The 24,522-nt window shown below is 35.4% G+C and overlaps 1 protein-coding gene across 9 annotated transcripts in view; it reads left to right on the top strand.

Annotated features, from left to right (window-relative positions):
* Positions 1–24,274, top strand: part of Eya4 (EYA transcriptional coactivator and phosphatase 4) — a 263,432-nt gene extending 239,158 nt beyond the window's left edge. For 6 of the 9 annotated variants that reach the window (XM_078019103.1, XM_078019097.1, XM_078019105.1 and 3 more), the window contains 7 exons: positions 4,512–4,601; positions 9,881–9,939; positions 10,047–10,207; positions 12,932–13,046; positions 15,500–15,621; positions 17,434–17,534; positions 20,863–24,274. In XM_078019103.1, coding sequence (XP_077875229.1) covers positions 4,512–4,601; positions 9,881–9,939; positions 10,047–10,207; positions 12,932–13,046; positions 15,500–15,621; positions 17,434–17,534; positions 20,863–20,943 — 729 coding nt within the window. In that variant the 3' untranslated portion in view covers positions 20,944–24,274. Of the gene's footprint in view, positions 1–4,511; positions 4,602–9,880; positions 9,940–10,046; positions 10,208–12,931; positions 13,047–15,499; positions 15,622–17,433; positions 17,535–17,572; positions 17,674–20,862 lie in introns of all 9 variants that reach the window. The other 3 variants (XM_078019104.1, XM_078019100.1, XM_078019102.1) reach the window with 1 other exon arrangement.
* Positions 24,275–24,522: the final 248 nt, after the last annotated feature.

Genomic DNA, 24,522 nt, shown 5'->3' with positions numbered 1-24,522 from the left:
CGCATCAGAGCTTCCGCAAACCCCTGCTAGTGCCATTTTATTCTACTTTTTTCCTCTGTCCAAGTTTTCGCTATCACTTCATTTGAGATCCTAAACTCAACACTCACTCCACTTAAACAGAAAAAAAAAAAAAAAAGCAGCAACTCTTGATTCATAAGGTGCCCGTAATTCTACAAACATCTAATGAAAATGAGCAAACATCTCTGTTTAAAACTTGGGTTACATCCAGAAGTATGTTTCACTCTCAGATGCCTGATAAAACAGCAAGACTGCAGGCGCTGGCAAGTCCTCCACAGAGCTTTGGCAAGACAGAGGGTGCCCAACATTACAGGACGTAAGGCTACACCCACCAGATGCAGTTGTCCTCCTTAAATTCATAGGTCTGTGAGTCCTTCAGGGAAAAAAAAGCGGCACTGTAATCTGCTGACTTAGAATTAACTGTCCCAGTGACTTAGAAAGCTAGGGGAAAAAAAAAAAAAAAAAGAGTAAAATGAGATATTTGAAAGTAAACCCTCACCAGGCATTCTCTAGAAATCAGATCCCCACCAGCTCTGACTGGTAGGGTTTTCCTGGCGTGGCATGAGTGTCCTTGGCTCATTTGTATCAAGCCTTTGGTGTGGCTGAAGAAGTACTTCCCTTTAACGTACTTGCAGTCCGTAAGCTTTAGTAAAATAGTTCACTCTCTGACAGACCTCAGACTTAAACTTACCTAGTTAACACATGGTATTTTGCCAAAATGCTTAGTAAGTGCTGGCTGCAATAGGGTGTGTGATGTGGAATCACCACAGCCTGAAAAACAAACGAACAGCCCTCCCAGAGCCATGGGATTGCATTCCAATGGAGTGCTCAAACACAGTTTTCATTGTGCCATATGCTGTCCTTGCTTGTTAGAGGATTCTTGCATTCTTTTAAAAAAATTATATTCGTTTGCATGCTTATCAGATGCACAAAATACATTCTTCATGGATTTTCCTATCATTGCTTGGGTAGCATAGAAAGTTGTATAGTTCAGAATCATGGAATCGATGGAAGTAACAATCAAAGAGGAACTGCATAGTTTCTCCCATCCCCATAAATCCGATCTGTAAATGCTAAGAATTTGAGGAATGAATGTAAGAGATTCAGTCATTTTATTGAAAACTTAAGAAGGAAAGAATGGCAAATCAAATCGTAGGATATGAGTCTCACCAACCTGGCCTCCAGAAGGAAAACCTTTTAAAATAAGATATTTTTGAACTCCCATCTGAAATATATATCTCTAGGGCAGAAATCATCAGAAACAGCAGAGGAGTGTGGAGCTTGGTTTTGTTGTCTTGCATCAGTGAACATTCCTCAAAAGCAGAGAGCGTCACTAATGGAATTATATGTTTTCATGCTATAATTACATTAGATTTTTTCTTGATATTTCTGTAGAAATTTTGTTCATAGGTCCATGACTAGGCAGAATATTTACAAGTTTTCTATGACCTCCGCCTGTCCAGTGCCCACCTCTTCCCCCAAAAAGAGAGACACCAACACCCTTTTTAACAAGGGGTAGGGGGGAACAAATTGTATATTTAAAAAAATTAAGAGAGCTTCTTTCATTAAAAACAATTATAAAACCTGAACCACAAGAAGATAAAAAATTTTGTACTTACAGGAAACACCCAGGTCCTTCTGAGTTCTGAAACTCCTTTTGCAAAAAGAGATTTAGTTAATGTTTTCATTTTTAGTTTTGAATGAATATCTTTGATAGAACAGAATTTTGTTGATCTTCAGGTGTGTTGCCCTAAATGGCCCTGTCACAGAGGCAGAGCAGATAATCTTGGGGCAGTGGTGTGAAGCTGGCTGGAGGATACAGTACCAGGGTTCCATCAATCATATGAGCAATCCACATCTTTTTTTGAGAAACTAAAATCTTTTGCTATTAAAAAAAAAATCCACAAAAATCTCCACGAAGGAGATGTCAACATGTTAGAAAAGATGTTGAAATCAATACTGTTGCACCTTCCACGGACTCCCACATCAATTCTTAGTTTTCCTGAACACACCTCAATAATCCCTGTGCTCTCAATTCCTATTTCTTAGCATGCAATTCCTATTATCTAGGTTTCAATGGCTATAGATTCAAAGATGACCCTTCAAATATGTTTACACTGTAGCATTATTGAAGGAAATACAGGGACAAAATTGATTCTATGCAGAAATGGAATGAGGAACTGCTTTTGCTTGCAAATAGAATTAGTTTGGAGTATAGATGAATATCCTTTGACCTGGCCTGGGTTGCATGTTTTTATCATAAATTAAAGTTATGATTACACTTCTCCTTGTTTAAATACATTTCTTGAAATGCTATTTATTAGAATGTTGAAAACACAATTTCAGTTCTTTTCTCTCAAATTCCCACAGTCTGGCTCCTGGCCCGGCCACTCAACCCAAATCACCCTCTGAGGTCTTCCAAAATAATTTCTCAGCCAAAATCAATAGTATCTTTCTAGGCTTGTCAGCTTTCTTCAAAACCAGATCCTTCTGCATGTGCACACCCCATCTGGTCTCAAATTCTAAGGATTCATCCCGTCCAGATTGTCTCCTTTCCATATCTCCAGAGTCATACCTATAGCTCTTCTCCTTCAGCAATGGTTCCAACTGTGGTCAATTTATCACAGTGTTTGTGTGTGAATTACTTTCCTATCCAATCTGTAAACTCTCCTTACTTCCCAAAGTCTTATATCCTTTGGTGCCAGGTGTTCAGCTGCAGTGAAACTTGGTAAAGGATAAATCCTGGTCCTAATTTTCAACCCCTTGTCTCTGTTTAAGACCTTGATTGCTGCAACCAAAATCTTGAGTCCTTTTGACTCTTCACTAATCTCTTTAATTTTCATAAGCTCCCTAAAGCATATGTTTTCTACCTGTATTACTTTTAGGGAATGAATGCTCTTTTAGTTGTCCTCCACTCTTCTCTCTTCAGCCCTAGTGAGATGCAAGTTAAACCAAACTGCACACATATTCAGATGGAGACTCATCCTGTTGATCAAAATGCAACTCCTGCTTAAATCCTAGTTGTACCATCCTCTGCCACTTCTCCCTCCCTTCCCATTTTAGCATAATCTCTGCTCAAACCCTACAAACATCCCCTCAACCTCTTAGTCTCCTAGTTCTGTCTCCTAGCTCTGATTGCCACCATTCTCAAAGGGAAGCCTTTTCCTCTCTGTTACAAGTTTGTCCCATTCCTTAACAAGTCACCCAAATACCTTTCTCCAAAAGACTTTCCATGGAGATTATGAAAATTGTGTCATGAACTAGCTGTGGCTTTCTTCCTCCTCCTCTCAAGAAGAGCTACAGGTGAAAATGTGTCCTGAGTCAGCTCTACATATATTTAACTTCACAGATGTATCTGTACTTATGGTGTCTCTTAAACCTTTGGAAAGATCCATCTTTTTGGATAATTGAAAATCTGCATATACATATATGTAATTTCCCAAAAAAGAACACAAAATAATCATATACATTTTACAGAGTGTATATCAATATCTGTATACAACATGAAATGATCAAATCTGTAAATACTTTATCCATTATCTCACAAACATTTATCATTTCTTTGTGTTGGAAACATTCAAAATCCTTCCTTCTGGCTGTATTGAAATCTACAATAAATATTAATTTTAAAAAAATTTTTAATTTGTTGTATATAATAGCAGAATGCATTACAATTCATATTGTATATGTAGAGCACAGTTTTTCATCTCTCTGCTTGATTGAACATGAAACTTTTTCCTTCTATTGATACCGCTCGTTATTGGTGGTGACCCCACATGTTGAAGTTTGAACTTTAGAGAAGCACCCCAAAGCAAGCATTACTAAGGCAGGGTTTGTTTAAAAAGGGTAACATAGATTTCTCCCTTTCTCCCAGGAGGGAGAAGGGGGCCATAGCTGGTATCCTGGTATCCTTAGAAGCGAGGTGGTCTGCCCTTTTTATCTGTCCTAGGCTTCCTTTGTTCTCCTGCCCTCTTTCCCTTATCTTTCTCCTTCCTGCATAGAGTGACTAGACCCAGGAATGCTCAGTGGAGCTCCAAAAGGTGGGAAACAGGCGGGCTGAAGGGGGAAGGGCAGGATGTAGCTCCCTGTAGGGAGGGGCAATTCCTAGGAAAAGTTACCTTAGCAACAGGTTGGAGCCAGGCAGGTTTACCAAGGGCTCTAAAGGAATTAACATTTCAGTTCTTCAGGGGACAGTCTTCAACTTGTAGGGACTCACTCAAAATTGGCCTGACTCAATGTGACCTGACTCAATTTACCTATCCGTACTGACTGCCTGTCAAATTCTGGCTTCACTATCTGATTATATATTTTTATACTAATACCACCTCTATTCTCCCCTCAATGCTAGGAAACGGTTTGAATCTTCAGTAAAAGTCCATAGTTCACATCCCCCCCCACACACACACTCACACACCAGTATGCACTTAAAATTGTTTTAATAATAATTGTGCTTTCTGAAATTTTACCTCATTATGTGTGCATTTTCTTCTCAGGACCCTCCCATGGCTGTGACCCTTGGACTCCGAATGGAGGAAATGATCTTTAATCTTGCTGATACACATTTGTTTTTTAATGATTTAGAGGTAAGAATTTTAAAAGGTAAGAATGGTTGTTTCCAACACCAAAACTCTTAGATGGTTTCATATATGCAGAAAACCGAAAGATAAACACATAGCTTAAGAGAACTATAAAGTTCTTGTCAAGACAAAAAATTGTATGTACAAGCATGATCATAAAGCAAAATTGTGTTCACGAATGACACATATGTACTAGCGCATATTAAGAAAAAAGTTTCCACGAACAGGAGATGGTCTGTTTTGCTGCCCTGTACCAGACACCCCACATGGTACTCCTAGTTCTTTTAATACTTCAACCACAACCCTTTGGCATCTTTAGACTCAGCATCCCTAGCCTTTCAGGTGACCAGCTAAGACACTATTTGCAATCATCACTAGACAATGTTCACAGACACTCTTAATGCTAATAGCATGGATCACTGAATTTTGAACCCTATCTTTGGACAACTGTATCATTCCTCATTTCCTCCTGTTCTAGATAAAAACAGTGCTGGACCTACCTACATATTACATCTGATGAGTTTGAATACATTTTTTTTCTTTTCTCAAATTCATTTTTTTATTTCCCAACCTCAGCCTGCAACATGATGTCTAAATAACAGAGAAAATAAAAGCAACAAAATGAAAGGGCAAAGAGAACCAGCCTCTGAGTATCTAACTCTAATCTTGGCTAACAAACTGGGATATTAGGCATCCAGACAATAGAAACTGAAATAATTAAATAGTTTGGCAGTTGGCAAGAGTGCTTCTTTGGCAGTTACAATTATGCTAAAATAGTGATTTCTCTTTCTTATTTTAAAATGACATGTTAAAATTTACTTTTTATCTCATGGTGTCACAATGAAAGTCTTTATAATCACATTATGAAAGGAGAAGATTATTATTACTAAACCTCACCTAATTTTAGACACTTTTTTTATATTGGACCTTCCATTTATTAATTGACAAGATTTTGAAAAAAATACCTGTATTACACTACTTTTGTAGGGAAAAAACTGTAGGATTCACAGCATAAAAGTTATGTCCAGGATTACCTGCTAGCTAAGTAGTTGAACCTGAGATTTTGAAGCAGATTTGGCAACAGAGAATGTATTTCTGCTCCCCTACTGTGCTGAAATTTTAAAAAGTTTGTGAGAAAGAAAAGCCAAGTTTCAGTAAATGACTTAAATAAGTTTTTAACATTGACAAGGTCTTAAATCCAGATTTAGTTATATTTGAGACGTGAGACTAAAAGCGAGTGACTCAGTGTAACCCACAAATGTATGTGCTGAAAATCTACTATACCATGGCTGTTCACTGTTGCTCTCTCTGCAGTGACTCAGTAGTTTTATTGGATAATAAAATGACTGTTTAAAGAGGCTTTATTTTTTCTTTAATGGGCAATATGAAAGATCAATATTTGTAGGCATGTTTTCCAATTTTAGGTAATAAGAAATAATCACCTCCCTAAAATCCGATTTAAATTAATCCAGCTACTTTATTACTGTCCAGTATACAGAATGCTTTTACATGTATCTGTTAATGAGAAACACATTTGGACCTTTTTGGAACTTGAATTTTTTTTATATACAGTGAACTTTTTAGATCAGTTTTCCTGTTGCTAATATGGAGGACTCTTATTCTAAAGAAGATTCTAAGATGGTTAGTTCTTTCAAGACTGTAAAAAGAAGTGAGAAATTGTATGTGGTTTTATTCAAGTTTTATAACATGTATCTCATTTGCTTAATTTATTTTACTAGAATAAATGAAGTTTTAGCTTTTTTATTGGCACATTAGAAACCAGATAAAATAAATTTACTGCTCAACTTTTAGCCAGACACTGAAGTTGTGAGAAGGTAAAAATTAGCACATGATGAATTTGTAAATATCTTTAGCAAGTTTGAAATGAATATTGTACATTAAAAACATGTAGTGGTCCTCTAAGGTGTTTTAAGACTTTCTTACTTAAGATAAGACACTATGTTTAAATGTATTTTTTGACTATCTGGCAGAATCTCCCGTAGAAATAGTAAGTGAGAAAATATTATTATTCATGCTGCTCTTTCTGGTTGTGTTTTGGGATGTGATAAAAATTCTATTTGACTTAAACCCTGCAACTTAGCTATTTAACAATATTATGCTTGATCAATAAAATAAATTAAGTGTGTATGTAAAATGATCGTACTCTCATTATGCATGTGCACATACATTCTTGCACATCCAGATGAAGTAACCAAGGATACTTAAAAATTTATTACTGACTTAAGTGAAATAAACAAGCACTAATGAAATGAAATTTAAACAATAGCTTTCAGGGTTTTCAGTGCAGTTAACATACTCTCAATCTGTCTGCTTCTGACTTTGAAAGCAACATTATTTTTGCACAATTTTTTATTTCCATAAACATCTTAAAACCAAAGATTGCAAAGGTTTCTTAACTAGAATTAAATTATGTCTGCTTCTGCTGACAAAGGAAGGAATCCCTCAAGAGAGTAACTCCACCTTTAGCTTATTATGCTTTTTATTCTTGTATATTTAATCTTTTGGGGCCTTTTTTTTTTTAACCTAAAAGTCTAATTTGAGACTCAAATTCTTCAACATGTACAGCAACATATGTACTGGCAGCTGCTTGTCTCATAATTCCTTAAAAGATACCAATTTAAATCCTAGTAGTAGTTTGCTACATCCTGCCCAACTGCACAGAAGGCAAAGCTTACGGCACTCCCCCTAAGAGAATTCTGTTTCAATAAAATGTTCTTCAAGTTAGAATAATTTCTCAAAAAGAATGCTCCAGAGAGTTTGGGATCACAAAAGTGAGAGAAAATGGCTGTGGATTTTAACTAGAAAATAGTAGTGACAACTCTGTGGTTACCTTAGAAGACAAAACATTTAAGATTAACACTAGAGTTAAATCAAAAGGTTAAGGTCTTCCACTAACATTTGTTAAATCATGATAATGTTTTTAAATATGTCAGGTTTGGGCCAAAAGGATTCTTACATAGTTCCTCAGAATGAAAACTAATTGAAGAACCGTTATTTAGTTTTTCCTAAAAATGTAATTGAAGTTCAAGTTTCTTTCACTGGACTGTAATCCTCAGGCAACAGTCCAGAGTCAACAGACACAGTTAACTAGGCATAAATTTAAAAAGAAGTTAGATTTGGAAAAACCTCAGACATAACTTCAAATATAGAGTACGTGGTCCAATAAGTTTGATATACTGTTGTCCTCAGGAGTAAAAAATAAATTTTGAGGAAACCTATGTACATATTATTCATGTGAGTTAATCCCCGAAATGTCAGAGGAATTTCTCTAAAAATTAGATGAGAGGGTATTCAATATAGAAATAACTTCTGATTACCCAGAATAATTCACAAGGATATGTTTCTCCTGGGATATTATTAGTTTATTACAAAAGAAAGATAGGGAAATCATTTACACAAAGAAAGATTTCGGAACCTAGTGGAGTGGGCAACATTATATGATACCGTTTGATAGTGGTTCAGCTTAATCAACATACTTGCTAAGAACATCGCCATCCCTGAACAAGAAATAATTCCATCTTCTAGAAGTACTCTGGTGTGCCCACGTTTTGGGAGAACTTTATTTCCATCTTTCATGATAACTGGTAGGATCTCTACCTAGACTCTGACCTAGACTTTTCTGGAAGCATAATGCTGCTTAGTTATTGTTTGATCTGCACTCTTTTGAAATAGGGTGTTTCAAAATGCCTGTTCAAAATGCCTGTTAAAATGTCTATTTGAACACAGCTTAGGCAGCCTCTGCCCTCCCACCACCTTCCCTCCACTCTTGATGTAATTGTCTCCTTAAGGTCTACATCATTTAGAATATTACTCTTTTATATCATCGTACTTTGTATGAAAAAATTTAAATGATTGCAGAAATCCAATAAGAATTATCATTTGTCTAGACTTTGGCCATTTGTTATAAGAAAAATTCTTAAGTGATTATTTTCTTCCTGTTTATGCCTGAAATGAGATTATATTCTGTTGAGTGAACGACCATGCTCAGGGAGGTTTTCTGAGCCCTTCCCTATGAATGTAGAGAGAGATTTTTAAGAAAATTATTAACCAGGCACAGTGGCACAGCACATGCTTGCAATCCCAGATAGTGGGTAGGCTGATGCAGCCTGGACAATTCATGGAGATCCTGTCTCCAAACTGGAAAAAAAAGGGGGGCGGGGGGAACAGGGTGATGGGCATGGATATAGCTCCGTGGTAGAGTGTACCTGGGTTCAATCTCCAGGACCAAAAAAATTAATTTAAAATAATATAACCCCATAATTTATGTAAACCTTTTGAACTTTTAAAATTAGCATATAGAATTTCAATTTCCATAACAAAATTGTATTGTTAGGCCCTGTCACTGAGTTTTATAGTTTAAAAGAAACCCAAGTCAATGAAACAGGATGATATGTGCTATGTAGACAGCTAGAGACTGGACATTAAGTATTTGACTACAGATACTTCCTATCCCATAATAAATTTGAATAACACCTATAAAGCCTTTGCTTAGTATGGCCTATTTTGAAATGTAATGAGAGAGAGAGAGAGAGAGAGAGAGAGAGAGAGAGAGAGAGAGAGAGAGAGATTGATTTTGAATGGTAAAATATTATGCATAGAGTCAGAATCTGTGAATATGATTAATTAATTTGGGGAAGATAAAAGAGGCCCCAAAGGCTAATCCCTATCTAGTCTGGGGTTATTTACTTATTGTAAGGTATAATATATTATTATTAATTCTTGATTTATTCTTCTCAGAGTTTAGTATTTTAAATTCCTTATCCACATTTCACCTTCAGATCATATAATATTTCACTGTTCCTTTTCTGATTATTTGAAGATATTACAAGACTCTTAGCAAAGAGGAATCAAATCCCAACACCTACTTTTTCTGAGTATATGCTAACTTCAAGTCAGGTCAATATTATGTGGATATACTAACCTGAATTAATTTTCCTTGGAGTTTATAGCACAAGTAGGGTGATAAATCTTCATTCCTAATTGATGATTTGAAGATTAAACTTATTTTGTAAATTGCTCTACAAAACCCCTTATGCTACATGTTTTCAGAACCCTTCTTATGTTATGCCTCTGGATTTCAATTTTACAGAGTAGAAAAGGTACATTTCCCAGCAAAAAAGAATAAGCATAGGATTGGTGGGATGGATGGGCAAATGCTGCCATCTTCTGGCCATAGGCTAATCACAAGGAATAATGGACACCTTTGTGTCACATGGTGACAAGTGTCATGTGAAAACAAATAACATCTCTCATGTTTTTAACAGGAATGTGATCAAGTTCATATAGATGATGTTTCCTCTGATGATAATGGACAAGACTTAAGGTAAGCCGTGCCTTTCAGTATGCTGTTTCCTACAGAAATTCGGCTATGGAGTTTTGCACATGTAATTATTTCTTTTATTTCTTTTTAATGTATTTTGGGTGTTGCAGTACCTACAGTTTTGCAACTGATGGCTTCCATGCAGCTGCAAGTAGTGCAAACCTTTGTTTGCCAACAGGTGTAAGAGGAGGAGTGGACTGGATGAGGAAGTTGGCTTTTCGTTACAGAAGAGTGAAAGAATTATATAACACCTACAAGAACAATGTTGGAGGTATGTGTGTCTTATTTCATCTAATAAGAGCACCATGGGAATAGGTAGATTCAGCCGCAGTCTATGGTAGAGATGGTGATACTGTAAAATAGAGCTGCAGAAGTTCATGTTGAATAACTTTCATCCTGAATTTTTAGTTTCTGTGTACTCAGATGTTTGGACAAGATTTGCAGCAGGGTATTTAAGTTAGAACAAATATAAAGAGTCGTATCATTTAAAAAATGTTCAACAAGTCTATTTTTTCCTTTCGAAAAAATCACATTATCTGATAGTATCTCTTTCCCACATACGGTATAGTGTTAACTTAGATTATCATGATTTTTTAAAGTTTAAATACTCTATAGTTAATATCTAAACCATATTATATTCATCCATATGTCTTTTTTTTTTTTTTTTTTTTTGGTGGTGCTGGGGATTGAGGGCCTTGTGCAAGCAAGGCAAGCACTCTACCAACTAAGCTATATCCCCAACGCCCTCATCCTTATGTCTTGGAATCATATCAAAACTAAGATCCACATATGTTTCTTTATGTAATAAACCTGTGTGTTCTGCATTATTGACATTAATTTTAGGTCAACAAAATTCTTAGTATTAGTTATGAGATCACATAAAATTCTTCTCACAGGGTATTTGTTTCTCTTTTCTTATAAAAGAAATGATATTTGAAGATCATAATCCAAAATTCAAAAGGGAATGATGCAACTAAATATATGCATACATACTACACCTGTGTATATTCATATGTGTCATAGAATACAGTGTAGTAAATGAAATTCCATGTATAATATGCATCTCACATCCATGCATACACATCCTGAGGGCGGGGCTGTGTTTTGTTTCACCTTGTATCTGTCCAGTACTAAAGCTCATTATAGATGCTCAGTGAGTACTCAGAACTATAGGAGAACAAAAAATGTAGAACCATGGATAATTTTAATGTTAACCAGTGGAGACCTTCATTTTCAAATAGGAAATTGGACCCTGAAGACTCTGCAGAGTCCTACCTGACCCAGAGTTCTAGGTTGTAATTCCTGTTTCCCAATTCACTCCAATGCTCTTCACAAGACTGTGTGTGTGTGTGTGTGTGTGTGTGTAGTGTGTGTGTGTGTGTGTGTATGTGTATTGAGCCCAGGGGCACTGAACCACTGAGCCACATCCCCAGCCTTTTTTGTAATATATTTTATTTAGAGACAGGCCTCACTGAGTTACTTAGGCCTTCACTAAATTGCTGAAGCTGGCTTTGAACTCGTGATCCTCCTGCTTCAGCCTCCCGAGCTGCTGGTATTTCAGGTGTTTGCCACTGTGCCCAGGTCACAAGACACTTTTGTAAAATCAAATAAATGGAATATCCAGTTAAAATCAATTGTAGGTATTATGCTTATTTTTAAAGAAAATATATCATTCTCCTTCCTCTACTAGACTTCCTCTCGCTAGTCTATTTATTTATATTTGATTGGTTCTTTTCACCTATGCATAAAGATGAAGTTCTGGAGCGGGGCGATAGAAGGGGAAAGAGAGAGGATCTGAAATCGAATTCTATGCATGTGTGAGTTTGCTGGAATGAATCCAATTATTATATAAAACTATGAAGCTCTAATAAAAACATAAGTTACTAAAACATGAAAACTTTTTAAAAATGGTAAATAAAAGGAAATAAAAAATAAAGAAAATAAGGAAAGAATGACATACCTGAATGATAACTATTTTCTGACTTCTTAAGGAAAGTCAAATAATATCCCTTTCAGGGTATTATTAGAATTATTTTAAAATCAACAAGACTGCAAAGAAATAATCTTTTGTCTTAAGAAAGTTTAAGCAGCCACATTAAAGTCCATTTTTCTGTCATACATCAGTATTTCTTTATTACAGTGAGGACAAGTGAGACTTGCTTGAAAGTTAAATTTTACTTTAAAAATCATCCACCTGTGTTTGAGCTCCCAGGATTCTGAAATACAATTTAAATCAGAAACCTCCCTTTTGTCTGGATTTTATATAATTTTGTTTTATCATGAAACAAAGGCTGCATCTTTTGAAAAAATAAAAATTAGCATGCCTACTTCTTATCATAACATCAATGTAATTTTGAACCATTATGTATAAAGTGCCATATATTTCAGGATTGCAAACACAGGTTTTAATTAAATATATATATTTAATTAAATATTATATATATAATATAAATATTATATTTAATTAAATATATATATAATAGTGCTAGCACTACTTTTAGAAAAATTCTAATTGCTATGCATGATAATGCCACTATTTCTATTTCACAGTGGAAATGATTGTGATTATTGAGAAGCTAAACTCTTTAGGCAACCATAATATTTGAGGTTTGTCACCCAAGGCTGTTGGAACCCTCCACTCCTCCAGACCCAATGGGTTCTAGCCTCTTGGAGTGGGACCCATGCCTGAGGGCTGCAAAGATCTTCTGGTGGCAGATGCCCAGACATGGCAGAAACTGGGGGTCACTTTTGCACTGTTCTGTCCCCATTGTTTAGTTTAGTGCCTGACCCCTAGATGTTGTCTAGTAGATATTTATTGAATGAATGAGTGAGTGAATAATCAGTTCTGAAATGAAGATCAATATTGATATGTCTGTCTTTCCATTTTGATATAAATTGAAATAAAAATTATCAATGACAGAGAGAAGGGACACCAAACTTATATTTTTATGGATATATTCAGCTCCTGACTCTGTCTTGCTTTTTGATATTGCAGGACTCCTTGGCCCTGCCAAGAGGGATGCGTGGCTGCAGTTAAGGGCAGAAATTGAAGGCCTGACAGATTCCTGGCTAACAAATGCACTAAAGTCTTTATCAATTATTAGTACTAGGTAAGTGGGATCAATGCCCTTTCTATTTTAATTATATGGGAAACTGAGGTCTAATAGCACAACATAGATTTAAAAAATTAATTTTTAGGCTAATTTGGAGTTCAGAGGAATTAGTTCACTGAAGCCAGTGATTTCTCTCGTGTGTGTGTGTGTGTGTGTGTGTTGGCATTGAGGGACAGCCGCTTTTTCTTCTCAGAATAACCAGGAGATTACATCTTTCCTCTTGTCTCCTCAGAACCACTGATAACTATATAGAAAGGTCACATGATTTATAATAAAAATGAGAGCACTCTTTTGGTGACAGAGTACAAAGGATAATGGCAAAAACAAGACAGTACTCTTTATTTAAAAAAAAAAAAAACTTGTGTTAGGACTTTTAGACCATAATAGATAACATTCATAACTTCAATACACTAGAAAAAGCAAGAGAAAGCTCTTGAAAAAATTCTAATCTCTGTGTTGCTTGAAGTTACCAGTGACATACTGACTTGTTAAGTAGATAGTAAATTTAAATAGTTTTGTAAGTTGTTGAAGAGCTATTTGCCATAAATGTTAATTTGTAAGGTAATATGAACCTGGAAAGTGATCGTTGGTGGGTGGGATTAATCTTTGTACTTTCCTATTCTATAGTTTTAATTCTAACTTTAATGAATAGGTAAAAAAAAAAAAGCAAGCTTAGCAAACTTGTGGGTAACACAACATATACAGAAAGAGATATTATTTGGACTGATTGAAGATACATAAAAATCTTGGCAGAGTAAAATGAGAATCCGGTATTGAGAACTTGAAAGTAAATGGGTATGTGTCAAGCCTGGCACGTGGCTTCTGACCCTGTGAAATGATCAAGAACTGCACTGTGAACAGAAAGTCTAAATGGTGGTGGCAGTTGGGGGTAGCAGGGAGCAGAGCAGCAGGAAACACATGAAGACAACCGTTGGAGCAACCAGAGAGCTCGTGGGAAGAACAGTCACGTTACGGAACACAGCGGTCTATTTCAACAGTTCAAGGTGTTAGGTGGAAGATCAATCAGACTATTCTCTATGTCTATAAAGAGTTGGAATGAGTGGGATCCTAGGACAGGATAGTGTAATACAATGTAAGGAAGAAGTGTCAAACAACTGAAGCTGCTTAAAAATGGGACTTGCTGCCTGTTACTTTCTGTAACTGGTGACAAGAGGACCAAAACTCAGTGCGGCAGGGACATGAGGCTCCTGAACCCGTGAAACTGCCATGGGTAGTGGAATGTGCATTTCTCTGAGGAGGATATTAAAAGCTTTTATTATTTCTAAAAGATGTCTTCTAGAGAGTTAAAAACAGATTGTTTCATTATCGTATAGGTTTATATATATACACACACACATATACATATATGTATGTATATAGTTTGTATAATATATTCATATGTTATTTTAAAAAATACAGGCATAAAAAAGAAGGGATGGAGAAGAAATCAAAACATGTTGAATAGTCAAATACGATGAAATTTTCTAAGCTATCTACATATATTATCTTATTGTAGTCTTCACAAAATGTCAGGAATATCAGAAAAAAAACATGTGCTTTTTTTGAATTTACCCTCTGACCCTTATTCTTCTATGACTATCAACTGGAAGAAATAATACAAGGTGTAGAAGAAAGTTAATAAGCATTACTTATAACATTGAAAAATTGAAAGCCATGGTAAACATCAAAACTGGACTTCAAAAATATATGGTAAAAAAAATTTTTAAAGTTAAAAAAATGAAAAAAAATATATAGTACACCCACCTATTTTGTTTTGTTGGAAAATGGGGGGTACGGAATAAGTTGATAGGCTTAGGAAAGAAAGGAAGGAAAGAAAGTAACAATTTGCATATATAGTATGATCTGAATGAGAAAATATATATACAAACAGAAACAATGAAAATAAATTCAAAAAACAGAGAAAGTGGTTATTGATGGTGACTAATTACTAATTGAAGCTTTACTTTTTATATTCTTCCTTATATTTGTCTTTTTTTTTTTTTACAAATTCTGTCTTATAAACACATACACAAACTCATACAGTGTTTGTAGTTAAAAACAAGGTGATATAACTCCAAATATTTCATAGATAAATAGATACTTCATTTCAAAACTGTATCTATAAAGTTGAAAATCCTTAGTTTTGTTTTATCTCACCTTGATTTTATTCTGTAGCATTTATATATATATATGACCTTGAATAGCATCTTTTTTCTAACAAAATATTATATAGAACTTAAGTATCACAGTTTAGTGATGGTTGTGCATGATTTTTAATAGTCTGTCATTATTTGGGGATTGTCTGGTAATAGACAAGGACCGTTGACTATCAAAAAGGACCATTTACTATAGAATTTAGAGACCACAATAACAATTTTAAATCTGTGCTATCAGAAGTTATTTAGTGTTAGAAAACAGATACATATACAAATATTTCCTCCTTATTTCAGGAGTAATTGTGTAAATGTCTTGGTAACGACGACCCAGCTGATCCCAGCACTTGCAAAGGTCCTGCTCTATAGCTTAGGAGGTGCTTTCCCCATTGAGAATATTTACAGTGCAACTAAAATAGGTAAGGAAATTCTTTAAAATTCTATATGGAATGTGCTCACATCTGTATTTGGAGGGTAGTTCTTAATGAATGTCTCTGCATGGTTTCCTTTCCATCAATTTTAATTTTAGAACATCAAGCAAAATGGACAAAGTTCTCATAACAAGATACCTGCATACAACTCATTACACACGTGAAAATTTTATGAGCATTTTTGGATGGTGAATTCAGGATCTCAGTAGTTCTGATTCATTCCATATATTTCATAGAGTATTACAGAACATGCTATCTAAATAATATATAATCTTGCCATCCATAATATTTAATTGTCTAATTGGTATGGGATATACTATTGCCTCCTTGCATGTGCAGGAATCTAGATCTAAAATAAAAAAGTGATTTTGTCATTACAGGAGAGTCTCACATAGATTAAACTAGGATCCAAAATAAAAAAAATCCAGAAAGAAATGAAGATTTCATGAATCAGAAAACATAATTGGAATATTGTTAATACATCATTGGCCAGAATCCACATTTCCAAAATTGCGCAGTAGCAGCCAAAGGACTACAACTTGTTTATTTAGTTTATATCTGTAGGTAGAGCCACATTTGACTTCAAGGGTATTCTGCTTAGAGTCAGACTTCTAATGTATGTTCAAAAACTTCATCAAGTCCATCTTACAAGAGTTAAAACAGCACATGTATTCCACTGTCTGTCAAGGAAATGCCTGGGAAAATAAATAGGTTGTGTAATGTGCCCTGAAGGTCAACAGACTTGGGCTTTGGCACCTTGACAAGAGAAGTTTAAAATCCTAAAATCCCCCACCAAAAATAGCCTTCCCTGGGCCTTTTGGAGGGCTGATATTGGCGCTGGCACAAGGAGCCCCCAGTTGCAGCTGTTTCCGGAGGACAGTGCAAGTGAGCCAAGCTTTCAGAAAGCAAATGCTACATTGTCATAGCACCACAATTCAGAGTCCAGGTCCCAACCCCATGCATTCTTTTCATATAAATGTATGTATGTATGCTAGCAAGATTCATATAGAGAATATGATTTTGCTTTTTGACAACTTAAATAATTTTATACCAGAGTATACATTTTAGTTAAGGACCAGATTCCTTTTTATTGGCTAAGTTATTCCTTATATTTAGTCTAAAAAATCATTTTAATTTTTCCCTTGAAGCTAGCAGTTTTTGGAGTTCTGCACTATCATATTAAGAAAAAAGATGAAAATAGCCATGGCCATATGGACATTCTAGGAATAAAATTCAGAAAATAATGCCAGTATCATAAAAGCAAAGAACATGCAGGGATTCCATGATGTATTTTTGTAAGTATAATCAGAGGATGCTAGTGTCATCAGGCTGTGGCCCAGTTGGACAGCATCCGTAGTATAATTAATGAACATATTAGATCCTACTCACTTGAAAAAAGGAGAGGTGTATCAGAGTAAATCCACATCTTAGTATTGAATCTTCAAAGTGAAACTTGTTTCCCATAATAATATATTCAGTTGACTGTCTATGCTTACTTGAAATGATTAGACAATGTTTATGGAATTAAAGTTGTTTTAATACACTTTCAGTGGAATAAAACATACTAACAATTTCTCTAGGTCAAACACTCAACCCTACTGGCTTACTTGAACCATAAAATGCATTTGTTTAGTAATCTCTCCTAAGAGTTATGTTATTCACACACGTGTGTTAATTTCATCAACCCAGAGGTTGTGAGCTAGCTCATGTCATGTCAAAGAGATATTAACTCAATACTTTATGCATCTTTAGGTTACTGAATGCAATGGCTGGAAGAATAAACAGTGCATTGTTTTTCAGGCAAGGAAAGCTGTTTTGAGCGTATAGTGTCCAGATTTGGCACTAACATAACTTATGTTGTGATTGGAGATGGCCGAGATGAGGAACATGCCGCTAACCAGGTAACTTCACTCTGAACTTTATCTTATTTATCTTCCAGGAAAAGAAAGTTGCTTTGAACGAATAATGCAAAGGTTTGGCAGAAAAGTAGTATATGTTGTAATTGGGGATGGTGTAGAAGAAGAACAGGCAGCAAAAAAGGTAACCTGTCTCAAACAATGTTGGTGTGGTACTTCTAATGCAAGCCTTTTTGTTTGCATTCCTGTAGTTTGGCCCAGTGGCAGCTTGACAATTGATTTAAATATACAGATGCAAGCGATAAGAGCATGAGAGAGTCAATACTTACTTTCAAAAAAAACCCATTTGGAGTCTAGCATTTTTTGCCTGAAATTTGATAGGAAATGTAGGAAAATTTATATTTGTTTGTGTGGCTATAAATTAATGTATAATAATTACAGATTTGTGTGTGCATATATGTAGATATATGGTACACAAACACATACCATGCACACAGAAACATATGACCCCATAGTTCTTAAGGAAGATGCGGGGGCGGGGGGGAAACTGTTTTTAAGCTCATGAAACTCAACAAGATAAATAAGTTTAATCAGCTCATAGAAAAATGATTAGAGTGCTTTGTGCAATAGAGTCCTTGAGATCACCTAGAAAAAAGTGTTGCCCCATGATGATAAATGCTGGGGGTAGATTTAATAGCAGAAGAAAAAAATGGTTGTAAGAGACTTTAATAAGCTCTATTGGAAACGGCATGTGTTACTCTGTTCTTTTGTGCCAACTTGTCTCACATCTTCCAGAAGATACTCATCCGTTTGGATGAGCCATTGGTACCTGATTGAAGCCAAGCAGCAGGCTTTGTACATATTCAGAAGATCTCATAGGCCCTAATTATTTAATTTAGCTGTTTATCTGCCCATATTTCTGAAGAGGAAAATGAAGACAATTAAAAAAACATTAGGTGGCTGGTTGGACATCAAAAGGGGAATGATACCAGGATTGCCCCCCTCACCATTCTGTCAGTCAGTATAACACTGAGGTCTATTGCTTCCTTCACTGAATGATAGCAAAACATTATGTAGCCAAGATAAAAGTGATAGAATTTACAGAAAACACAAAATAATTTGTATTTTTAAGCAGCAACATATCATCTTTTAATGTTTGTTTTACATAGAAAAATCTTATTATCCTGAGGTGATTTAAAATGTCATCTAATAAATCCTTATTAGATGGAAGGTTTACCTGAGTTCTGTTTCCTAATTTTTTTTTTCCAAAAAGACAGCATAAACAGTTTTATATAAGAGTTTATGGCTGTAACAGAAAGGGAGAGGAAATGATCTATGTTGCTTGTCAGTTCAAATCAAGGAACACGAAGAAAGAGAAAGCACTTCCACTTGATTTGAAAAGTTTGGGGACAGTGTTGGCAGCGATACTTGAAATCCCCCATGCTTTTCTGTCCCAGGAAGGGAGCTGGTGCAGACTCTGGTCCTGTAGCGCACCTAGGTTTTAATTAGCAAGTCAGCACACAAGCTCCAAGGACATTCTGCACGAGGTCAGGGTTACAGCCTTAAGTAACACAGCCTACATTGTTGAATACTACTTGAAATGCTCCCAGTCACACACAATTGAAATGTCTCCTGGAGTTTGTCCTTGTCCTGAGTTAATGTTGTTTTGATTTTTCATATTGGCACCATAATTAAGCACAACAAAAAGCAGGCAGTGGTTGGACCACCCCAAAAAATGTGTACATAATTTTTAGCCTGTGTGAAATCCACGTCTTTCTAGGTCAGAACTAATAAAATTCATTTTTTTTTCCAAACTTAAAACAGGATAAGTCTTTGAAAGTTAAAACTTATCAAGTCACCTTTGGTGATGCCTGGTAAGAAGGCTAGTCTTGGTAAATCATTTCTATACCTTCTGTTTTATACCTGAAATTTCAGGAGAAAAAGTGTGACTCCAAATGGATAAGAATATCCAATAGAATGCTGTTTCGAATGGTTGTTTATGTAGGTGCAGTTTTGGTGATGGTGAAGGCTTAAAATTCTACTTTGGAACACAGGTGGTTGGTTTCTCTGGTACCCAAAATGCATGCTTTTCTTTGGATGTAGCAGTAATCGCATGTGCAGAAATATTAAATACTGTTTTGTTATTACAAATAGATCTGAGCTGAATTTTTAAAAATGTTACTTCCAGGTGAATTTCTGTGCTCTGATTTGACATAAAACATACTTTGAGAAATTTAAGAAGAAATCTCAAAGTGCAGGAATGTACTTGCACTCTCCTATACAAGTATATAATGTGAGAAATAAATGCAATTTTCAAATTTTCTAGAAACCTTGTTAAATACAAGTAAAAAGAGACAGCTAGAGTTAATTTTAATAATACATTTTAATTAACCCAACATATGCCAAACATTATCATAAATACCCAATCTATATAAAAATCACTGATTGATGTGGTATTTTTTCTTCTTTTCCTTATTCTAAGTTTTTGCGATTTAGTATGCATTTTAAACTGTACTAACCAAGTGCTTAATAGCCACATGTGGTTAGTGGCCAAAATATGGAGCAGAAAAGAATTTAATATAACAGTAATAAGTATTATGATGCTTAATTTATTTATAAAATACCTTTTCCATATATATGTACATATGTGTTTCCATTGTGTACATGAATATATTCCTTACATCTATATTCTGGATGTGTCCTCAGCCCAAATTTACATTATAATACTTTCGTCTTGTCAGTTGCTGAAGTGCACTTTCTCTTTTTTTAAACATGGAAAGGAATTCACTGTTTTTCTCTCAAATACACAAAAGGGCTTAGGAAGTTTGTAGTTATCTTAGTTTGTTAGCTGAGAGATGGACCTTTAGGAGTGAGGTCCCTATCAGAGCTTGCTTTCCGTCAGCCAAGTAGAAGTTTGATGCTTGTTTTTCCAGATGCTGAGGTTGGTAATGCTACTTTGCAAATATTAAACTATGTAAAATTTCAATATTTTCTTCTTTTATCCTTAAAATTCAGCTTTTATCATTAAAATTCAGTGGTAGAGCACTTGCCTTGCATGCATGAGGCCCTGGGTTAGATCCTCAGCACCACATAAAAATAAACAAATACAAATAAAGATATTTTGTCCATCTACAACTAAAAAAAATTTTTTTAAAATCCAGTTCAGATCTATTTCTCTGTTACTTTGACAATGCCACCTTGGTTCTGCCAAACCTTCAAATATGATCATCCCTCCATTAAACTCCCTGCCTTAAACCTGGGTGGACTGCACATCCTTGTGTGCAGCTGCTTCCTTGAAACAATGGCTATGATCTCTCTGTTCTTCACTCCTGCCTCTCTCTCTCTCCCATCCCTCCTTCTCTTGCCCACACAGCACAACATGCCCTTCTGGAGGATATCAAGTCACTCGGACCTCTTGGCTCTACATCAAGCACTGGAATTAGAATATTTGTAACTGTGTTCTCTAGCTGGAGATCCGTTTTGTTTTTTGTTTTGTTTTGTCTTTTTTTGTTGTTGTTGTTGTTATTTTTTTTTTTTTTACATTTCAAGTACACTGAATTTTTATGTGTGTGATTCAATGCCTCTGGCTCTACACATATAAATTGTCTTAAAGGATGAAATCGTATTTGGAATGGAAATTCCGGAATGAAGAATTCAGATTGCTGAATGGAATTAAACTTTAGTGCTACAGAAAGGAAACTCTATGGTCTTACATCTACAACACTTTAATGGTTTCTAAAACAAATCTGTGGAGATTGCTATGCACAGAGAAAGAGTCCTAACTGGAATTCACAGCTTTAGCAAAGACCCCTCACCCTCCCGGGCAGCAACACCTATGCTCCGTCTGACAAGGTGGTCACCAACATTCCTCAAAATGGGATCTCTTCTCAGCCCTGAGGTTTGAATCTGACTTTAGCCTACTTAGCCCAGAAAATCTGAATTGGAATGCACTCAAGACTGTATAAGGACAGTCCTATCTAGACCTGTAATTTGTGTAAATTACTGATGAAAATAATTTACTGTGACTTTATTAGCCGCTGACTTTGAAAGTGGATGCAATTTTTCTTTCATTTGTTGGGGAGGATCGAGGGAGGGAAACGGGAATATAATATTGTCTTTTTTTTTTTTTTTAAGTTTGGCAAACAGAATGTTCATACTGATGTGTCGTGCCTTAAAGACAAGACAGCGTTTGTGTGTTACAATGTAACTTTGGTTAAAAATCTCTGTAGATAATGAAAACCAAAAAACAAAAACCAAAAAAGAAAAAAAAACAACAAAAAAAACACTTTGTGATAATTCTTCACATGACCAAATTTAAAATTCAAGCTATCAATGTTTTAACACTACATCAACAAGAAACCAAGTATATGTGGCAATAAGAAACCAACAAGAATAATAAGAGAAAGCTTGTGTTTTATTTGGGTTCTTAATAATTCCAGTGATTGTATGAGGCAACTATTTGTACACCCAATCATTAGCAGGTTTGAGAAAGACTGTGGGACATTTACTTAGAAAGAAATATGTTTGTTGAATTCTCAGTACCCTTTCTACAGTTCTACCCAAGAAAACTAAGAGCCATATTCGTGACAATTTGCACAGTTTTGAATTTGAGACTTTTTGATGTGTGTAAGTTGCTTACAAGGAATATATTGTCATGCATATCTTTAGGAATTATCTCCTTACCCTTTTTAGTATATGCCAAGGACATAGGTTAAAATTTAAGTTGAGTGAACATGGCTTAAAATATAACTAAGGATGTTAATTCTCAATGCCATTGCAAAAATGAAATGTCATCAGTAAGGGAAGGCAGGTGACCCAGATGGCTCAAGGAAAGAAGTGAGTCTGTGAATATTTTATCTAGAATATCATCATAAATTAGATTAGCAAGTGAGCCAGACCTTGACAGCATTAGCAAATTACAACAGGAAAATGCACTGGTATTTCACTGAACCCATCAACTGAGTCTCTCTCCATTGCAGACTTGCGCATGTTGGTTTTCGCCTGTACTGTTACTGAACAATGGGTTGCATTTATTGCAGGGAGAACCTGTCATCTTTGTGTTTGCATGGTTTTGGGTGTTTTTTCTTTTTCTTCTTCTTCTTCTTCTTGGTGTGTAGCACGTGTTGGGAACACGATACAGGTTCTCCTATCATTTTCTGTGACATGGTTTCCCTTGTGGAAATTTAAGACTTGGAGGTCTCAAGTATTCTATTGGTGTCTGCACCTGCAGTGTAATATGGATTGTGGAATCCAGCTGTTCATCAGTGCTCCTAACCAGAGGCTGGTTCATGACAGTTCATCAACTGAGGCTTCTGTAGATCAAGTTAAGGTCAACGCTTTGCTCACAGATCACAACATTCATTATGGAAGTAGTTTATATCTCCAGGTAGTCAGCCTGCATTTCTTTAGTGAATGTGAAGGCCACATTTACGATGGGCAGAAATATCATCAGATCCTAATTGTGCATAAGATTGTGATTTCATAAAACTTATTCTTAAATTTTGTGGGTTTTGGCTACTTCTGCCCCCAAGTACCATGGCAGGAAAAATATGGTTGAAAGACTTTTAATAATAAATAAAGATAAATCTTCTGCTTTGGCTTGAAAATAGCAGTTTAAAAATGGAAGAGTTGTGTCTATTCTCAGTGTTTATTTTGTACACTAAAACCTTAAATATTCATTACTGTGGATAAAACAAAATTATTTTTGCTGTATAGCCCATTTCTTTAAATAATACAACTGTGGCATTATATCAAAAATTTAATTCTGCTCCATAACAAACAAGCAAGGCTTCTTATACTGCTAAACCTGCAGGTGCAGAAAGAAACCTCTGGAAGGGGCATGGCCTCTGAAGTGCTATTTCTCACACACATCTTTTTTTCCAATTATGAATTCAGAAAAGGCTGCCACCATGACACCTAAATGCAGGATTAACGGAGAACAGTTTTTCCAGCACAACAGTGGTGCAGGTCAACAAGCCATCCTCAAGGGCAGCCTGTGATTTGGGGCATGCTCAAACTAGAACTCTCCTGCCCCATCTTAGGGAGAGAAAATCTGCTTTCTTTCTGGACAGGAAAAAAAAAAAAAGAAAAAAACATAAAATAAATCAACAAACAAACAAACAAATTAGCCATTTGGTAGTCCCCATGTTCTATTTCCATGTAGAATGGTGTGCCTTATTGTACGTCAGTTTGGGTTTTTGTCTACTCCATATACAAACTTTGATATCTTACTAGGAAAGATAACTACCTTGTGTTGAATGATAAAACTATCAAGACCATGTAATTTCAATAACAATATAGGTAGCCTGGCTGTAATATTGTGATTAAGACTCTCTACTCCCTAAAAAAAATTATAGATCAAATTCAGAGGCAAAAATAACATCTTAGAATCATACAGTTTATGCACAAAATATAGATAACTGTCTCTAATTTTTTTTTCCTTCATCTCCGGTGAGCTGAGATTAAAAATAGTGTCAGTCGCATGTTCCACTATGAAGTTGTCTTCGTACAGCACATTTATGACGAGCCTATATTCTCAGTGAATATGGCATTTAGTATTTCTTTTCAAACCAAACTTAAGCATCATGAGCCAAAGTTGCATTTTGACTCCCTACTATGGTAGCATTATGGAAATCTCACAGTTGAAGTCAAGGGTTTCTGTTATGTATTAGTAAAGTATAGATTATTGGGGCCTACATAATTTAAAGAAATGTAAATTAATATTAAAAGCTTGTAAAAATATGTACATCTTTACTATTTCTCAATAAATACCCTTTGCAACTGTTTTCATTTTCTTCACCCTCCCATTTTGTAGAGTTTTTATGTGTGTATTTACTTTAATCTTAAGTCATGTGAAATTTGGGTTTAGGTCTCTTGATGTAGCCTTTCCTTTTGTGCCTAAGTTGCAAAATTTGCAGTGAAGTTAAACTGAGATCAACAGTCTAGAATGTCACAAACTGGTACTTCAAAGGGGATGGTTTACTAAGGTAGATATGGGTTGCAGAGTGTTTTACATTCATTCAAGTAGAAGGTA

This window comes from Ictidomys tridecemlineatus, chromosome 8 (assembly GCF_052094955.1).
Source record: "Ictidomys tridecemlineatus isolate mIctTri1 chromosome 8, mIctTri1.hap1, whole genome shotgun sequence".
Taxonomy (NCBI): Eukaryota; Metazoa; Chordata; class Mammalia; order Rodentia; family Sciuridae; genus Ictidomys; species Ictidomys tridecemlineatus.
The sequence above is the reverse complement of the archived record's forward strand: the minus strand, read 5'-3'. Positions and strand labels throughout refer to the sequence as shown.